The 20,397-nt window shown below is 45.5% G+C and overlaps 1 protein-coding gene across 5 annotated transcripts in view; it reads left to right on the top strand.

Annotated features, from left to right (window-relative positions):
• cep295 (centrosomal protein 295) overlaps positions 1–20,397 on the top strand; it is a 174,635-nt gene that overhangs the window by 6,255 nt on the left and 147,983 nt on the right. For all 5 annotated transcript variants that reach the window (XR_011595663.1, XM_070891984.1, XM_070891985.1 and 2 more), the window contains exons 2-3: positions 5,091–5,209; positions 6,737–6,937. Coding sequence is in view for 4 of the 5 variants with exons in the window: in XM_070891984.1 (XP_070748085.1) it covers positions 5,102–5,209; positions 6,737–6,937 (309 nt within the window). In the remaining variant the exon portion in view is untranslated. The remainder of the gene's footprint in view (positions 1–5,090; positions 5,210–6,736; positions 6,938–20,397) is intronic.

Below are 20,397 nucleotides of genomic sequence, written 5' to 3'. Positions count from 1 at the left end.
GGGCGGGGGGGAGGAGGAGAGAGAGAGAGATCGCTTGGCGGGGGGGGGGGGGAAGAGAGATCGCTTGGGGGGGGGGGAAAGATAGATCGCTGGGGGGGCGGGGGAGAGAGAGATCATTGGTGGGGGTGGGGGGAAAGAGATCGCTGGGGGGGGGAAAGAGAGATCATTGGTGGGGGGGTGGGGAGAGAGATCGCTGGTTGGGGGGGGGGGGGAGGAGAGAGAGATCGCTTGGGGAGGGGGGGGGAAAGAGAGATCGCTGGGTTGGGGGAAAAGAGAGATCATTGGTTGGGGGGGGGAGAGAGATCGCTGGTGGCGGGGGTCGGGGGGGGAGAGAGATTGGTGGGGATGCGGGGAAAGAGAGATCGCTGGGGGGTGGGTGGGGAGATTGGTGGGGGGGAAAGAGAGATCGCTGGGCGGAGGGAAGAGAAATTGGTGGGGGTGGGGGGAAAGAGAGATCGCTGGGGGGGTTGGAGAATGAGAGATCGCTGGGGGGGGTGGGGCAGATGGGTGGGGGGAAAGAGAGAGAGAGATCGCTGGGGGGTTGTGGTAGGAGAGAGAGAGATCGCCCGGGGTTAGGGGGGGGGGGCGGTGGTGTGGGAGAGAGATTGCTGTGGGTGGGAGGGGGGTGAAGAGAGAGAGAGATCGCTGTGGAGGGGAGGGGGGTGAAGAGAGAGAGATCGCTGTGGGGGGTGGAGGGGGGTGAGAGAGATCGCTGGGGGGGGTGTGGTGGGGTGGAGAGAGATCGCTGAGGGGGTGGGGGGGGAAGAGAGAGAGAGATCGCTGTGGGGGGGAGGGGGTTGAAGAGAAATCGATCGCTGAGGGGGCGGGGGGAGGGGAGAGAGAGAGAGATCGCTGAGGCGGGGTGAAGAGAGAGATCGCTGTGGGGGGGAGGAAGAGAGAGAGAGAGAGATCGCTGTGGCGGGGGGGGAGGTTGAGAGAGAGAGAGAGATCGCTGTGGGGGGTGGAGGGGGGTGAGAGAGATCGCTGGGGGGGGTGGAGGGGGGTGAGAGAGATCGCTGGGGGGGGTGGAGGGGGGTGAGAGAGATCGCTGGGGGGGGTGTGGTGGGGTGGAGAGAGATCGCTTGGGGGGGGGGGGTGGTGGGGTGGAGAGAGATCGCTGAGGGGGTGGGGGGGGGAAGAGAGAGAGATCGCTGGGGGGGGGGAGGGGGTTGAAGAGAAATCGATCGCTGAGGGGGCGGGGGGGGGAAGAGAGAGAGAGAGAGAGAGAGAGAGAGATCGCTGAGGCGGGGTGAAGAGAGAGATCGCTGTGGGGGGGAGGAAGAGAGAGAGAGAGAGATCGCTGTGGCGGGGGGGGGGGGGGGAGGTTGAGAGAGAGAGATCGCTGTGGAGGGCGGGGGGGGTTGCAGAGAGATGAGAGCGCTGCGGTGGGGATAGAGAGAGACTAGGGGTGAGAGACATAACATTTTTATCATAGTTCACTAATAAAGGAGTAAATAAGGCTTTATTAGACCATTTGTATTATTGCCTAACACTAGAAAATACTACAATCCATTTACAAATCCATCAAACTGTGGCGAACTATAAAGGTCTGTGTAATATCAAACAAATCTGTCAGCTCTGTGTACATTCTGCCTACTTAAGATCCACTTAAAAGCACCATCTCCAGGATGATATGCAGTGTTGGCAGTATGTCATGAAACTTGCACTTCTGGGCAGTCTGCATGGGCAGGCGGTGTGCCTCGCCCGAACACCACCTCTTTGGCGAGCACCCCCCCCGGTCAGCTTTCTGAACCTGGGCTCGTGTGTTTCCGGATTTGTGAAGTCAGAAAGACGCTCCAAAGTCCGGAAAAACGCAAAATCCAGAATGGCCTCGGTCCCGGGGGTTCCGGATTTGGGATGCTGCACCTGTACCTGTTTTTTGACAAAACTTTTGTATTTGGGCAGTTAGTGGGCGGTATGTCGATGAATTTTGGGCCCATCAAGTTAGTGTGCAGGCACAGCAAGCTATGTTGGCCTTTATTGCAAGGGGGTTGGAGTACACAGTTTCGGAAGTCTTGGTGCAATAGTGCAGGCTTTGGTGTGAGTACAGTTTTGATCTCACTTACGGAAGGATATGCGTGCTTAGAGGGGGTGCAACAAAGGTTCACTAGATTGATTTCTGGATGAGAGTGTTGCGCTATGAGGAGAGATTGCGTAGAATGGACTTGTACTCTCTGGAGTTTAAAAGAATGAGAAATAATCTCATTGAAACGTACAAGATTCTGAGAGGGCTTGGTGAGGTTGTTTCCCTGTCTGGAGGGTCTAGAATTAGGGGGCAAAGTCCCAGGATAAAGGGTTGGTGATTTAGCACTGAAATGAGAAGAAATTTCTTCACTTAAAGGTTGTGACTCTTTGGAATTCTCGACCCCAGAGGGCTGTGGATGCTCAGTTGCTGAATATATTCAAGACGGAAATCAATAGATTTTTGGACTCTTAAGGGAATGAACGGGTATGGGGATCAGGTGGGAAATTGGAGTTGAGGATCAGCCATGATATTAAATGGTAGAACAGGCTCTAGAGAGGGTGCAGGGGGGGTAGTGGGGGGTGGCCGGGTGGGGGTGGGGGAGGGGGTGGCCTACTTATACTCCTATGAAGTTCTTAATGAAACTTATGTAGTTTCTGACATCAAGATTGAATTGTAATATAATAGTTTTCTCTTTTCTGTTAAAATTATTCTAATGCCCTGCTGATCTAGTCGGTTCTGCCTTCTCCACATCAGCTGGAATGATAGTGAGCCTGCACTGTTTACCACTATCCACAGGCAGCTTGTGAAGTGAGGGTCATACTGCAGTTGGCCAAGAATATAGAATTACAATTGTTTAACTTGCCCATGTATTACAAAGTGAGCTGGGAAGGCAAGGAGAGTACTTTTTTCCTTTTTATTAAAAAAAATGTGAACAAAGCCAGTCAACTGAAGGTGCTACAACCACATTTGTATTTTGGGCATCACTGGAGGTATGAGAAAAGCAGGCTGATCACTTTTTATCTGCTCGCTTTAAGTACTTCTTTTGGAAGATAGGTTGAATTGAAGCTAGAAGGAATCCACAGAACACTAACCACCACCCTCACACCTTGCCCCATGTTCTCCAACCACATTTCCCCAAGGTTTTTCAGTTGTCTGTATAATCTCGAGACCAAGGAGACGGTGATGCCTTAAGGTAAAGCTAAGGATGAACTGTTTCTAGGGCCAGTAAAGGGTCTTGTATATTGATCTTTTAAGTGGATTTCCAGGAGTCTGGTTGTTAATTCTGGTTTCTGCAGACTTGTTCCAAATTACCTGGGTTTATGAGCCTGTTGTCAGTTGATTGGTGTTGCTGGGTCTCGGAGAGCGGCTGGAGGCAGAGTGGAGCAGTGGGTTGAGCGGCCTCCATAGTGTGGGTGAGTGTCTGGGACTGAGGTCCACCGAGCTGGGGGAGGGTGTGCGAGTCCTCTGAGTCCCGCGGGAGCTGTGAAATCTGCGTGGTCCCGGTCTGCAAGACCATCAGCAGACCGGGGCCATAAGAGGGAGCAGCGTGCGACGGCATACCACTGCAGAGAGCAGCGTGTGCTGCTGCAGGAGGGTAACTGCTGACTGCAGTGCAGGCAGGTACAGCAGGAGTGGCGAGGTTGGGGCGAAGGAGTGGCAAGCGTTTGTAGAGGGGTGTGATCGTGGCCCAGGAGAGGCGAGAGGCGAGGGCCCAGGGGCAGCACAGGCCAGCCCACACTGCGATATGTGTGCGCACTAGGTCCGTGCAGCAGAGCAGGTCTCCAGTCGTCCTGGTTAACCCTTGCCACTGGACCAAGACCTAGCTCTGTCAAGCCTGTGTGGTGGCTGGTATGCAACGGCCACCACACGTTAAAAAAATCCACACACAGGCATCTTCCACCCTTCAAGATGTAGTTCAGGACCTGGAATATTAGGTCCTTCATTGAAACACCGATGAACTCATCCCTTTTCGGCGTGGAAGCAAGTCATCCTTGTTTCGAGGAACCGCCTATGATGATGATGGAAACCAGATACATGCTGGGTTCATGGGTGCTGAGCTCTCATATCTGACTTAAAAGATGAAAATAAAAACCGCTGTAATCCTTTATTTTGTAGAAGGAAGGAAAGGAGCAGTAGCAAATGGAACATCCTAGTGGGACTTAGTAATGTCTCTGGAGGCTAGTGGTACTTTTGCAGGTGATCCAAGAGGATCCATTGTTAGTAATAATTATATTCAACTTTGTCAAATTTTTTTTCCGTTCAATTCATCAGCACCATAAGTAAACTTCAAAGTAACATAAGCAATGCTTTTGGAGAGCTCATGTACCTATATTCTTTTGTCCAGAGTAGATTATATTCATTGTCACATAATTTAATATTGTATCCAGAGTTCTGTACTTGTCTTTTACTAGCTGAGTCTCAAATTATTTTGTTTGACTTTCTTATCTTTATAGTCATTTCATTCTTCTGCTTCCTCTTAGTACCATACAGACCATTGTGACACAGTTATATTCCTGGTCCCAGTTTGAGATCTGTACCTGTTTAGCGTGTGGTCGGTGGTAGGTTTTCAGTTCTCTTCCCATCCCATCTATTGGTTAATTAGGTGACCCATGGGTAGATGCAGCCAATAGGAACCAATTTGACCAGGTCTTCTGATCATATGTAGAATTGCAAACTGGAGAAAGTGGTGGCCCTTTTGGATAATGATTTCAAGTTCTGGATGATGTATATTTGAGGAATTTGAGCCTAAGTAAGTGCATTTGAAGGGGATAGATAGATTTTTAACTAATAAGGGAATTAAGGGTTATGGGGAGCGGGCGGGTAAGTGGAGCTGAGTCCACGGCCAGATCAGCCATGATCTTGTTGAATGGCGGAGCAGGCTCGAGGGGCTAGATGGCCTACTCCTGTTCCTAATTCTTATGTTCTTATGAATGAGTCCCTGTTTTCTGGAAGGGGGAGTGGTTGCACTAGGGTGTGATTTGGTGTCATATTTAGGTTTAAATGCAGCAATTCACTTTTGCAATGAAGTATTACAGGATTAATCTCCATTTGGAAGACAGTAAATGTAAACCTGAAGTTGTTGATTTTAAGGAAACCTGTTTCTAAAATTATTTTTTCCTTACAGACACAATAAGGATGAAAAGAAAAGTGGCCAAGTTGAGTGGGCTTCGTCTTAGTCCAAATGAAGAGGCACTATTGATAAAAGAAGAGCATGAGAGGAGGAGACGGTTAAGAATAAAACAGGTATAGTTGGTGACTCACATAGAAATTATTCTTTTATTTTAACTGGAAATACTAGACCTGTGCAGAAGATTCAGAATGTGGTTTTGTGTCTCAATCCAAAGAAATAAAATCCTTTGAGATGTATGTCTGTAACAAGCTTGTTTACTGAAACAAAATATGTCTGACCAACTTAGATGATACTGTTATTAACAGAATGGATACACTGCACATAATGATTGCAATATACTGTGCAAGCTCATGTTGCAAAATTACATTTTATCAACTATTTTGTATTTGTCAGATTTTAAAAAGGATCTGCTTTACAGCACAATGTTGGTGATGTACTACTTTAAATGTAAATTTTAGGAGTTAGTATTTTGTAATGGATTTGACAATCTTTTGTGATAGAAACATAGAAAATAGGTGCAGGAGTAGGCCATTCGGCCCTTCTAGCCTGCACCGCCATTCAATGAGTTCATGGCTGAACATGCAACTTCAGTACCCCATTCCTGCTTTCTCACCATACCCCTTGATTCCCCTAGTAGTAAGGACTTCATCTAACTCCTTTTTGAATATATTTAGTGAATTGGCCTCAACAACTTTCTGTGGTAGAGAATTCCACAGGTTCACCACTCTCTGGGTGAAGAAATTCCTCCTCATCTCGGTCCTAAATGGCTTCCCCCTTATCCTTAGACTGTGTCCCCTGGTTCTGGACTTCCCCAACATTGGGAACATTCTTCCTGCATCTAACCTGTCTAACCCCGTCAGAATTTTAAACGTTTCTGACAAATACAAAATAGTTGATAAAATGTAATTTTGCAACATGAGCTTGCACAGTATATTGCAATCATTATGTGCAATGTATCCATTCTGTTAATAACAGTATCATCTAAGTTGGTCAGACATATTTTGTTTCAGTAGACAAGCTTGATAATAGTAACTTGCATTGTAGCATACTTGTACTGTATTTTAGTGACGTCCAAAATAAAAATATAATTTCTCGTGTTTCGGGCTTTTAAGTTTTCCCCTTGACTTTTCACTGTTTTTGATAAAATAAAAACTGAAACACCTCGGAGGGAGGGGGTGAAATTGAGGTTTTTAAATCGGCAATAAAAACTGACTTTAATGCCCTTATTCAAAATGTATGACTGTTTACAGTCCTGCGCCTTGACTGTTCACTGGGAGCTGCATTGAATTTTCCTCCATGTGCAAAGTTGCTCAGCATTGGCTTCGTGTCCGATCACAGTATATGTAAGGTTGGTAATTGCAGGATTTCGGTCAAAAGCTTACAACAATCGTAACTACACTTCAAAAAGACTTAGCTATGAAGTGCTTTGTGAGTCCTCAAGAAGTGAAAAGTGATATATAATAAATTTATTAGTTATCTCTTCACTGGTTCAGCATAGTAAAGCTTCAACATATTATGCCACTGTACCGTAGTTCTCTGGAAATTATAATATTTCAAATCTAGGACGCGGTATTAAAAACTGAAAGCGCGAATGGTGGCCAAGACTACTTCTTGTAACTCCTTCTCTGGTTATGTTGCAGGTCAGAGAGCAAGAGCGTTCCATTGCTGTGCAAATCCGGGAGAAAGTAAAGCAGCGTCGTAATCAAGAACTTGAGCAACTGGCAAATGAGTTGAAAGCTGAATGGCAGACGGCACAAGTCGAGAAAGCAGAGAATCTAGAAAAGCTCTACCTCTGTAGTTTAAAAGCAGTGGGTGAGGGGCACAGACAAGCTAAAGAAAATGTGAGTAAATGCTATAATTTTACTTCTGTCTATATTGTTTCATCTGTAATTAAATGTGACCAGATAGCCTGCACACACTTCTACCTTCTGAGTGACTAGTGAATGTGAATACATACAGTCCAGTAAGCAATTTACAGCAATTCAGAATGATTTGGTAAACTTAGGCACACTAACCCTTGTACATCCCTGGGGGTCACCATTGATCAGAAACTTAACTGGACCAGTCACACAAATACTGTGGCTACAAGAGCAGAACAGAGGCTGGGTATTCTGTGGCGAGTGACTCACCACCTGACTCCCCAAAGCCTTTCCACCATCTAAAGGCACAAGTCAGGAATGTGATGGAATACTGTCCACTTGCCTGGATGAGTGCAGCTCCAACAACACTCAAGAAGCACGACACCATCCAGGACAAAGCAGCCCGCTTGATTAGCACCCCACCCACCACCTTCAACAGTTACTCCATCACCAGCGCACCGTGGCTGCAGTGTGTACCACTTACAGGATGCACTGCACCAATTCGCCAAGGATTCTTCAATAGCACCTCCCAAACCCGCAACCTCTACCATCTAGAAGGACAAGGACAAGGGTAGTGGGTGCGTGGGAACCACCACCTGCAAGTTCCCCTCCAACTCTCACATCATCCTGACTTGGAAATATATCGCCGTTCCTTCATCGTCGTTGGGTCAAAATCCCTGAATTCCCTCCTTAACAGCACTGTGGGAGTACCTTCACCTCACGGACTGCAGTGGTTCAAGAAGGCAGCTCACCACCACCTTCTTGGGGGCAATTGGGAATGGGCAGTAAATGCTGGCCTTGCCAGCGACACCTGCATCCCATGAATGAATTTTTTTTTAAAAATCTTGTGCAGCAGCGAATAAAGATGCAAGTTGCAGGTTTGGTTCATAAAGGGCCTAGTTTACTCATGGAAACTTTAGTTTAGCTGTCAACATGAGAAAAGTGAGGGGATGGCGGTCCTGAACCATAACATGCATTTTAAGTATTTATTATAAACGTGGAGTGATTATCTGCAACAATTTTTGTCCTTCCGCATATGCTCGCGTTCGGCACTGCCCCCTTTTACGCAAGAAAGAGGGAAATGAAAAGCTGGACCACAAAGGTAATCATCTCTGGATTACTACCTGAGCCACGAGCAAATTGGCATAAGATCAGAGAGATGAATGCGTGGCTCAAAGATTGGTGTGGCAAATCATGGGGCACTGGCACCAGTACTGGGGAAAGAGGGAGCTATTCTGTTGGGACGGGCTTCACTTGAACGATGCTGGGACCAGTGTCCTGGGGAATCGCATAACTAGGGCTTTAAACTAAATAGTGGGGGGCAGGGTTCGGGTGAGGGGAAATGTAAAAAGTCAAAGGGAAAGGAGAAGGCAATAATGCAGGGTAGCGATAGGGGTAATGATGACCAGAGTGTCAGGAAGGGATGGACCGTATAAAGATAAAAGTACACCAGAAAGTAGAGTCAGAGTAGGGAAAAATGATGACAAAATTAAAAGCTCTTTATCTGACTGCACTTAGCATTTGTAACAAGATAAATGAGTTGACGGCACAAATAGAAATAAATGGGTATGATCTGAGGACCAAACTGATTCCCGGGATGGCAGGACTGACATATGAGGAGAGACTGGATCGACTGGGCCTGTATTCACTGGAGTTTAGAAGGATGAGAGGATCTCATAGAAACATATAAAATTCTGACGGGACTGGACAGGTTAGATGCAAGAAGAATGTTCCCGATGTTTGTTTGGGAAGTCCAAAACCAGGGGACACAGTCTAAGGATAAGGAGAGGCCTATAAAAGGCGAACTTGTGCAGCTACAGGGAGAAGGCAAAAAAAAAGTAGAAAGAAATCAAAAGGTGACGTCACAGCCAAGAGGGTAAGTGATTGGCTGGATTGGTGAGTAGTTTTTCTTTTTTCTCTTCTATATCAGTCAGTAACTGTTAACATTGTTGTTGCCAATTTCAGTGTATCTAAGGGTTAAGTCATGGCAGGAGAGCTCGGTCGGGTGTTATGCTCCTCCTGTATCATGTGGGAACTCAGGGACGACACCAGTGTCCCTGACGACTATATCTGCAGGAAGTGTATCCACCTCAAGCTCCTGACTGTCCGCGTTGCGGAGTTGGAGCTGAGGGTGGATTCACTCTGGAGCATCCACGATGCTGAGAATGACGTGAGTATCAAGTGTAGCGAGTTGGTCGTACCGCAGGGAAAGGGTCCACAGCCAGATCGGGAATGGAAGACCAACAGGAAGAGCAGTGCAAGGAAGGTAGTGCAGGAGTCCCATGTGGTCATCCCCCTGCAAAACAGATACACTGCTTTGGGTACTGTTGAGGGGGATGACTCATCAGGGGAGGGCAGCAGCAGCCAAGTTCATGGCACCATGGCTGGCTCTGCTGCACAGGAGGGCAGGAAAAAGAGTGGGAGAGCAATAGTGATTGGGGATTCAATGGTGAGGGGAATAGATAGGCGTTTCTGCGGCCGCAACCGAGACTCCAGGATGGTATGTTGCCTCCCTGGTGCAAGGGTCAAGGATGTCTCGGAGCGGGTGCAGGACATTCTAAAAAGGGAGGGAGAACAGCCAGTTGTCGTGGTGCACATTGGTACCAACGACATAGGTAAAAAAAGGGATGAGGTCCTACGAAATGAATTTAAGGAGCTAGGAGCTAAATTCAAAAGTAGTAATCTCGGGATTGCTACCAGTGCCACGTGATAGTCAGAGTAGGAATCGCAGGATAGCGCAGATGAATACGTGGCTTGAGCAGTGGTGCAGCAGGGAGGGATTCAAATTCCTGGGGCATTGGAACCGGTTCTGGGGGAGGTGGGACCAGTACAAACTGGACGGTCTGCACCTGGGCAGGACCGGAACCAATGTCCTAGGGGGAGTGTTTGCTAGTGCTGTTGGGGAGGATTTAAACTAATATATGGCAGGGGGATGGGAACCAATGCAGGGAGACAGAGGGAAACAAAAAGGAGGCAAAAGCAAAAGACAGAAAGGAGATGAGGAAAAGTGGAGGGCAGAGAAACCCACGGCAAAGAACAAAAAGGGCCACTGTACAGCAAAATTCTAAAAGGACAAAGGGTGTTAAAAAAACAAGCCTGAAGGTTTTGTGTCTTAATGCAAGGAGTATCCGCAATAAGGTGGATGAATTAAGTGTGCAAATAGATGTTAACAAATATGATGTGATTGGGATTACGGAGACGTGGCTCCAGGATGATCAGGGCTGGGAACTCAATATCCAAGGGTATTCAACATTCAGGAAAGATAGAATAAAAGGAAAAGGAGGTGGGGTAGCATTGCTGGTTAAGGAGCAAATTAAGGCAATAGTTCGGAAGGACATTAGCTTGGATGATGTGGAATCTATATGGGTAGAGCTGCAGAATACCAAAGGACAAAAAACGTTAGTGGGATTTGTGTACAGACCTCCAAACAGTAGTAGTGATGTTGGAGAGGGCATCAAACATGAAATTAGGGATGCGTGCAATAAAGGTGCAGCAGTTATAATGGGTGACTTTAATATGCACGTAGATTGGGTTAACCAAACTGGAAGCAATACGGTGGAGGAGGATTTCCTGGAGTGCATAAGGGATGGTTTTTTAGACCAATATGTCGATGAACCAACTAGGGGGGAGGCCATCTTAGACTGGGTGTTGTGTAATGAGAGAGGATTAATTAGCAATCTCGTTGTGCGAGGCCCCTTGGGGAAGAGTGACCATAATATGGTGGAATTCTGCATTAGGATGGAGAATGAAACAGTTAATTTAGAGACCATGGTCCAGAACTTAAAGAAGGGTAACTTTGAAGGTATGAGGAGTGAATTGGCTAGGATAGATTGGCGAATGATACTAAAGGGGTTGACTGTGGATGGGCAATGGCAGACATTTAGAGACCGCATGGATGAACTACAACAATTGTACATTCCTGTCTGGCGTAAAAATAAAAAAGGAAGGTGGCTCAACCGTGGCTATCAAGCGAAATCAGGGATAGCATTAAAGCCAAGGAAGTGGCATACAAATTGGCCAGAAATAGCAGCGAACCTGGGGACTGGGAGAAATTTAGAACTCAGCAGAGGAGGACAAAGGGTTTGATTAGGGCAGGGAAAATGGAGTACGAGAAGAAGCTTGCAGGGAACATTAAGACGGATTGCAAAAGTTTCTATAGATATGTAAAGAGAAAAAGGTTAGTAAAGACAAACGTAGGTCCCCTGCAGTCAGAATCAGGGGAAGTCATAACGGGGAACAAAGAAATGGCGGACCAATTGAACAAGTACTTTGGTTCGGTATTCACTGAGGAGGACACAAACAACCTTCCGGATATAAAAGGGTACGGAGGGTCTAGTAAGGAGGAGGAGCTGAGGGAAATCCTTATTAGTCAGGAAATTTTGTTGGGGAAATTGATGGGATTGAAGGCCGATAAATCCCCAGGGCCTGATGGACTGCATCCCAGAGTACTTAAGGAGGTGGCCTTGGAAATAGTGAATGCATTGACAGTCATTTTCCAACATTCCATTGACTCTGGATCAGTTCCTATCGAGTGGAGGGTAGCCAATGTAACCCCACTTTTTAAAAAAAAAAAAAAGGAGGGAGAGAGAAAACGGAATTATAGACCGGTCAGCCTGACATCGGTAGTGGGTAAAATGATGGAATCAATTATTAAGGATGTCATAGCAGTGCATTTGGAAAGAGGTGACATGATAGGTCCAAGTCAGCATGGATTTGTGAAAGGGAAATCATGCTTGACAAATCTTCTGGAACTTTTTGAGGATGTTTCCAGTAGAGTGGACAAGGGAGAACCAGTTGATGTGGTATATTTGGACTTTCAGAAGGCTTTCGACAAGGTCCCACACAAGAGATTAATGTGCAAAGTTAAAGCACATGGGATTGGGGGTAGTGTGCTGACATGGATTGAGAACTGGTTGTCAGACAGGAAGCAAAGAGTAGGAGTAAATGGGGACTTTTCAGAATGGCAGGCAGTGACTAGTGGGGTACCGCAAGGTTCTGTGCTGGGGCCCCAGCTGTTTACACTGTACATTAATGATTTAGACGAGGGGATTAAATGTAGTATCTCCAAATTTGCGGATGACACTAAGTTGGGTGGCAGTGTGAGCTGCGAGGAGGATGCTATGAGGCTGCAGAGCGACTTGGATAGGTTAGGTGAGTGGGCAAATGCATGGCAGATGAAGTATAATGTGGATAAATGGGAGGTTATCCACTTTGGTGGTAAAAACAGAGAGACAGACTATTATCTGAATGGTGACAGATTAGGAAAAGGGGAGGTGCAAAGAGACCTGGGTGTCATGGTACATCAGTCATTGAAGGTTGGCATGCAGGTACAGCAGGCAGTTAAGAAAGCAAATGGCATGTTGGCCTTCATAGCGAGGGGATTTGAGTACAGGGGCAGGGAGGTGTTGCTACAATTGTACAGGGCCTTGGTGAGGCCACACCTGGAGTATTGTGTACAGTTTTGGTCTCCTAACCTGAGGAAGGACATTCTTGCTATTGAGGGAGTGCAGCGAAGGTTCACCAGACTGATTCCCGGGATGGTGGGACTGACCTATCAAGAAAGACTGGATCAACTGGGCTTGTATTCACTAGAGTTCAGAAGAATGAGAGGGGACCTCATAGAAACATTTAAAATTCTGACGGGTTTAGACAGGTTAGATGCAGGAAGAATGTTCCCAATGTTGGGGAAGTCCAGAACCAGGGGACACAGTCTAAGGATAAGGGGGAAGCCATTTAGGACCGAGATGAGGAGGAATTTCTTCACCCAGAGAGTGGTGAACCTGTGGAATTCTCTACCACAGAAAGTTGTTGAGGCCAATTCACTAAATATATTCAAAAAGGAGTTAGATGAAGTCCTTACTACTAGGGGAATCAAGGGGTATGGTGAGAAAGCAGGAATGGGGTACTGAAGTTGCATGTTCAGCCATGAACTCATTGAATGGCCTACTCCTGCACCTATTTTCTATGTTTCTATGTAAGCCATTTAGGATCGAGATGAATAGAAACTTCTTCACTCGGAGTTGTTAACCTGTGGAATTCCCTACCGCAGAGAGTTGTTGATGTCAGTTCATTGTTTATATTCAAGAGGGAATTAGATATGGCCCTTACAGCTAAAGGGATCAAGGGGTAGGGAGAGAAAGCAGGAAAGGAGTACTGAGGTGAATGATTAGCCATGATCTTATTGAATGGTGGTGCAGGCTCGAAGGGCCGAATGGCCTATTCCTGCACCTATTTTCTATGTTTCTATAACCATTACAGAGACGTGGTTGCAAGGTGACCAAGGCGGAGAACTGAATATTCAGGGGTATTTGACATTTCAGAAGGCTAGGCAGAAAGAAAAAGGAGGTGAGGTAGCTCTGTTCATAAAGGATGAGTCTGTGCAGTAGTGAGAAATTATTTTAGCTCAGAAGATCAAGATGTAGAATCAGTTTGGGTGGAGATAAGAAATAATAAGGGAAATAAGTCACTGATAGGAATAGTCTGTAGGCCCCAAACAGTAGCTGTACGGTAGGACTTGTAAGAAAGGTACTGCAATAATCTTGGTCATTTTTGATCTTCATGTAGATTGAACAAATCAAATAGGCAAAGATAGACTTGAGGACGAGTTCATAGTGTTTTCAGGATGGTTTCTTGGAACAATAAGTTGTGGAACCAACGAGGGAGCAGGCTATTTTAGATCTGGTAATGTGTAATGAGATGGGATTAATTAAAGATCGCGTAGTAAAAGATCCTCTAGGGAAGAGCGATCACAACCTGATAAAATTTCAAATTCAATTTGAGGGTGAGAAACTTGGGTCTCAAACTAGTGTCGTGAACTTAAATAAAGGCAATTACAAAAGTATGACACAGTTGGCTCGAGTGGACTGAGAAAATAGATTAAAGGCTAAGACGGTAGATGAGCAGTGACATTTATTTAAGGAGCTATTTCATAACTCTCAGCAAAGATATATTCCAGTGAGACAAAGACTACAAGAAGGGGATGAACCATCCGTGGCTAACTAACGAAGTTAATGATGGTAGCAAATCAAAAACAAGTACATACAATGTTGTGATGATTAGTGGTAGGCCAGAAGATTGGGACATTTTTAGAAACCAGCAAAGGACAACAACAAAAAAACAGAGGGAGAAGATAGATTGAGAGTAAACTAGCAAGAAATATAGGCCCCAAGTTTCCACATGATTTGCTCCTGATTTTTAGGAACAACAGGTGTACAACGGAGTATCTTAGAAATCGGAATTCTCGTCATTTAGTTTGCTCCAGTTCTAGTCAGTTAGAACAGTTTCACTTTGGAACAGAATTTTTTTTTCAAAAGGGGGCCTGGCGTGTCCGCCCACCTACGCCTGATTTCAAAGTTTCGTGAGTGAAAACTTACTCCAAACTAACTTAGAATGGAGTAAGTGAAGATTTTTGTACGCTCGAAAAAACCTTGTCTACACTTCAGAAAATCAGGCATAGGTTACAAATCGGGCGTAGGGAATGGTGGGGGGGGGGGTGTTTAAAGGGAAGTTTACAAACATTAAACACTTCAGTTTTACAAATAAAGAGCCATCATCAATAATAAATGATAAATACATCAATAAATCAATCAAAAAAATTAAAAGGAAATCATTTTTTTTTAAAATCAATAAATAAAACATTTTCTACTTACCGACTGCAGCACCGGGAGCCCTCCAACAGCGTGCTGGGATGCCCCCCTCAGTGTGTCTCTGTCAGTGTCTATCTCTCTGTCTGTCTGTGTGTGTCTCTCATTCTCTGTCTGTCAGTGTCTGTGTTTCTGACCGAGGGGAAGGGGGGGAGCAGAGGGAGGGGAGGGGGGGAGCAGAGGGAGGGAAGTTGGAGGGATGGGGGAGAACGGGGAGGAAGGGGGAGGATGGAGATTGGGGGGGAGGGAAGAAAGGAGATTTTGGGGGGGGGGGGGGGAAAGGAGATGAGGGGGAGGGAGGCTGAACGGGCCTGGCCTGTCCCCAGCACCAGATTTACAGGTAGGTGGCGGGTCGGGGGGGGGTGGGGGGTGGGAGGGAGTTCGGGTCGGAGGGAGGGAGGTCAGGTCGGATCCGGGCCGGGGCGAGGAGGGGGAGCGGGAGTCGGGCCGGGCCCAGGCGGGGGGGGGGGTTGTCGGGTCGGGTCCGGTCTCGGGGGGGGGGGGGGGGGGGGGGGGGGAGTTGTCGGGTCCGGGCGGGAGTCGGGTCGGGAGGAAGCAGGAGCTGGCCGTAGGAGGAGCCTTATTCACGCAGCCCCAGTGAGGCCATTCGGCCAGGGCTAGGGACTGCGTGCTTCGGGCCCCCCCCCACACAGTTTTGGGCGCCTGGAGCTACTGCACTTGCGTGCCCACTGTAGCACGCATGTGCAGAGGTCCCGGCACTGTTTTCAGCGCAGGAACCTGGCTCCGCCCCCTACAGCTCCTGCTGCGCTGCGCCGAGGGCCAGAGGACCTGCAGGGAGGTGGAGAATACGGAGGGTTTTTTTAGGCGCACTTTGTGGCGCGAAAAACGGGCGTCCAGGTCAGGATTGCGCCGTTCTAGGCGAGGCTCGAAACTTGGGCCCATAAAATCAGGCAGTAGGAGCTTCTACAGGTATATAAAAAGGAAGAGAGTAGCTAATTTAAACGTTGATCCATTCGAGGATGAGACCGGGGAATTAATAGGGAAATGGCAGAGACTTTGAACAAGTATTTTGAATCGGGTCTTCACGGAAAAAGTCACTAAAAGCATCCCAATAATAATAAATAATCAAGGGGCTATATAGGGAGGGAGGAACTGAAAACAATCACTAGAGAAAACGTACTAGATGAACTAATGGGACTAAAGGTGGACAAGTCCCATGGAACTGATGGCCTGCATCCTAAGGTCTTAAAAGAAGTAGTTGCAGAGATAGTCGATGCATAGGTTGTAATCGAACAAAAATCTTTGGATTCTAGAGAGGTCCCAGCGAATTGGAAAACTGCAATTGTATTCAAGACTGGAGGGAGACTGTAGACCGGTTAGCCTAACATCAGTCATTGGGAAAATGCTGGAGTCGATTATTCAGGAAGTATTAGCAGGACATTTAGAACATCATAATGCACTCCAGCCGAGTCGGCGTGGTTTTATGAAAGGGAAATCATGTTTGACAAATTTACTGGAGTTCTTTGAGGATGTAACGAGCAGGATGGATAAAGGAGAACCAGTAGATGTCGTGTATTTGGATTTCCAGAAGATATTCGATAAGGTGCCACATAAAAGTTAACTGCACTAGATAAGAGTTCATGGGGTTGGGGGTAATATATATACGGGGCTTCAACTATTTACTATCTACATTAATGATTTGGGGTGAAGGGACTGAATGCACAGTAGCCAAATTTGCTGATACAAAGATAGGTGGGAAAGCAAGTTATGAGGAGGACACAAATAGTCTGCAAAGGGATATAGATAGGTTAAATGAGTGGGCAAAAAATTTGCAGATGCAGTATAATGTGGGAAAATGTGAGGTTATCCACTTTAGTAGGAAGCATAAAAAAAGCAAATTATTATTTAAATAGAGAAAGATTACAAAATGCTGTGGTGCATCCTTGTACATGAAACACAAAAAGTTAGCATGCAGGTAGAGCAAGTAATTAGGAAAGGAAATGGAATGTTGGCCTTTATTGCAAGGGGGTTGGAGTATAAAAGTAGGAAAGTCTTGCTACAACTGTACAGGGTGTTGGTGAGGCCACACCTAGAGTACTGTGTACAGTTTTGGTCTCATTTCAGGAGGGATATAGTTGCATTGGAGGCAGTTCAGAGAAGGTTCACGAGGTTGATTCCTGAGATGAAGGGGTTGTCTTAAGAAAGGTTGAGCAGGCATTGGAGTCTAGAACCTACGTGGAGGGGAGAGAGGAAGAGAATACCTGCATTGCTATTTAACAGCGCATAGCAGCTGACCATAACCCTGTCTTCATCCAGCATTACCTTGTTGCAGGACCCACTACTCCCGCGGGACCAGGACATGTCTCCTAATCTCTACCATTCCCATGTAACCTGAAATCGATGTTCATTTGCATGAGCATTTTGGCATCTGCCCGTAGCCCATGCCAGTTGCTTTTATTCCCCTTTTTTTTTTCTCTGTTGGCCCCATTCAGGCCATTTTTTCATGTCTCCTCTCCTTCATGTCATCTATTTGTTTCACCCTTCATTTCTCTCTGGTATTTTGATCTCTCCCCTTCCCAATTCATTCACTTTTTCATCACATGCCTAGCCTGAACTGTGCATTTGTTGCATATTCATTAAAAAAAGCAGTGCTGGTTAGTTAATCCTTTAGCCAGTTTCGTATACATGCTGTTACATTCCCTTTAATGTTGTGCCACTTCATTTTGTCAGCGAGACTCTTAAGCAGCACTTTTGTCCATGTCCTTTGAAAGTCCGCATACACAAAATTCATTGCATTTCCTTTATTGCTGTGCTCTGTTTAACGGACACGATTTTCCTTTTACAGATCGTTGCTGGTTGTCTTCAATTAACTCCTCTTTCTAAATGAGTGTTAATTTTATCCTACATCCCAAGTAGCTTAACCCCTGCTAGTGTTGGGTTGACCGGTTCAGAGGTACCTGCCTTATCCCTTTCTCCCTTCAGAACAGAGGTTCCATTTTGGCAACCGTGTGTCTTTCAAAGGTGTTCAATAGATTGTTGTCCGAGCCCCTCTTTTTTTTTTTCTCTCCCTCCCTCATCCCTCATCTGTCATTCTAGGGTGTAGGCCATCAGGCCCTGGCGCCTTTTTCACATCGGAGTTTCAGTGACTTCAGTACTCCTTCCATTTTTATAGTTAATCTATCTAATTGCTCCAACTCCTTTTGTACATTCCCACTATTGCATGTCTGTAAAAACCAAGACTGGGTACCAGTTTGATGTTCCTGCTATTTTCATTCTCTATTAAAAGATTTCCTTTTTCTCTTTAATTTGGCCTTACCCTTATTCTTTATTTTTGTCATAGTTCCCTAGATTTTCTATTGTTTTATTAGCCCTAGATTTCTTGTGCCTCTCGAATATGATCTTAATATTAATTTCCTTCATCATCCAAGGTACGTTGGTAATCTGTCTAGTCTATATCCTAATCATGTATCATCCTTTAATTTTCTATTTTTGTCCACTGTCATAACTGCCAGTTTCTGGGCTGATATTCTTTTTTACCTCACAAAATAATGACTTTTTTTCTAGTTGAGTATATTGATCTTTGTTCCCATTATTAAATCTAATTGTTATGATCACTGTTTCCTAGATGTTCCCCGAGCCTTAACACCAGGACTGCTTCCTTGCCATACAATTTAGAAAGCAGGCATTTGTAGCAATCTCTCCTCCTGCCAATTGCATTACCTTTACTTCCATCTTTTTGAATAATTTAAAGTAATCTGTTATTTTGGTGCTGTTTTTCTTGTCTATTTAACTCTTCATCTATCTCCACTCCACTCTTCAGTGATAATGAATTATTTGTAGAGTGACTAATAGATTTTTTTTAACATCCTCTGTCATTCTTGCATTCTAGAATACCAGAATTTTTGATTTGTACTGCAACCTTTTTTCTCTTGTATCCTGCCCCTTCCAAATGTTTTGTAACCAAGAATGTTTATATTCCAGTCTTTCCTCAGCTTAAGACATGTCTTTATTAAATTCTACTATATTATAGCCCCACATGGTGATTTGAGCCTCGTTCATCAATTTTATTCAGAATACTTTGTACGTTTATTTATCAAATCTGCGTCGGTTTGCAATATTTTTTAAATCTGATTCTTTGTTACTTTCCTGCATTTCTCTCTCTCATCCTGCATCTCTTGACCCTCCTTCTTTCCTGACTGTGTCCTTGCCTTGTTTTATCCATCCTGCTCTATTGATTTACGTTGTATTCCATGGCACTCTGTTGCCAGCAGGAACAGTGGCTCCAGTCCTGTTCAGATAAAGCCCATCTTGTCCTCAAACTGGTCCCAATGTCCAAGGAATCTAAACACTTTACTATGCCATCTCTCCAGCTACGCATTAACCTTCTACATAATCTTTCTATTCCTCTACTGTTAAGTATAAATGTAATTCTGAAATTACATCGTATTTACTGCATAGAAACCAACCATTCACTTTTATTGCTTCCGATGTCATTGGTTCAAATATGGATCACAATTCTTGCTGTTATCCACCTCTGTCCAAAATCCTTTGCACCTGCTTCCCTCATACTTCCACGTGGGGGTGGGGGGATACGACACACATTTGGGACTCCCAGCTGCACCTGCAGAAGTGCCTGTCTCTTCCCCTGACTGAGTCACTTTATTAATACTTGGTTTCTATGCTTTCTCCCCGCCATCCCCCAGATAACCATTTTCTCCATGGTGATTTGGATGATCACCCGTTTCCCTTCCTCACTAACTCATTCTGCCTGTGGGATAAAAAAAAACCTCTTGGTATGTGCATTCCAGCAATTATTCAGCCTCTCCTATGTGGCCAAGAGTTGCTAGCTACTGTTTTCTTCATTGTGAGTGGCTAATCTGACTGTTAGGAATGTACATTTTGCAATACACTACTGTATTGCCTATATGCCAAGGATGAATTCTTGGACATGGAATCAAACACTTGCTGTTTGTTAAAAATTTAAATGTTACATATTCACGACAAAACACTGACATTACAAAGGATGCTTTGCTGCAGAAGATACACATATTACAGTTGGTTGAGCTCAACCCTCCAGATGTCTCCCTCCTTCATCTCCCAACCTCGCATTACCATAGCCTTGCTTTTAAGCTCAGCTAAAAGGCTATTACATCACCACCTCCATGACCTTCACTCTTGGTTTTACATTGGGTATTAATAGCTCAACATACCAAAGATTCAAAAAGGCTCCACCGAATAATTTCAGGACATACCATAAACTACCTCATGTATTTACCTTTACAGAAAAGAATAAACTAATAGATGTATCTATGAAAAGATTAGAACTATCCATGGGTATTTTATATGACAACGGTTAGCCATACAAATTTGTTGATTCAAGTAGAGTGTCTGAAATCCGGAAACCTCGGGACTGAGGCCGTTCCGGATTTCGGAATGTCTTTCTGATGTCCCGAATCCGGAAAGAAGTTTGGGTATTTCCAGATTTCGTAACTTCTTTCCGACATCCTGAATCCGGAAATGCCTGGGCCGAGGTAAAGGTGCTGCAGAGGAGACGGCAGAGGAGGTCCGGGTCAGCGGCGGAGGTGCTGTGGGTCAGGGTTTGGCAGCAGCGGCGGCTAGGAAAAACCTGCGTTGAAGACCTGCAAAAAAGGTAAGTTAAAGTTTTTATTAATTCTTTTTCAGCGATTTAGTAGGTAAGGGTTTTGTGAAAATTTTGTATATTTTTGTTTTCTGGAATGTTTGGGGGGTGTTTCTTTCCCCGCCACCCCCCACCCCGCTCCCTCGGCCCAACTTCCAAACTTGCAGCGGTAATCGGTTTTATTTTATTTTTTAAAAAGT

This window comes from Pristiophorus japonicus, chromosome 10, assembly GCF_044704955.1.
Source record: "Pristiophorus japonicus isolate sPriJap1 chromosome 10, sPriJap1.hap1, whole genome shotgun sequence".
In the NCBI taxonomy this organism is placed as follows: domain Eukaryota; kingdom Metazoa; phylum Chordata; class Chondrichthyes; family Pristiophoridae; genus Pristiophorus; species Pristiophorus japonicus.
This window is presented reverse-complemented; position numbering and strand designations above follow the sequence as displayed.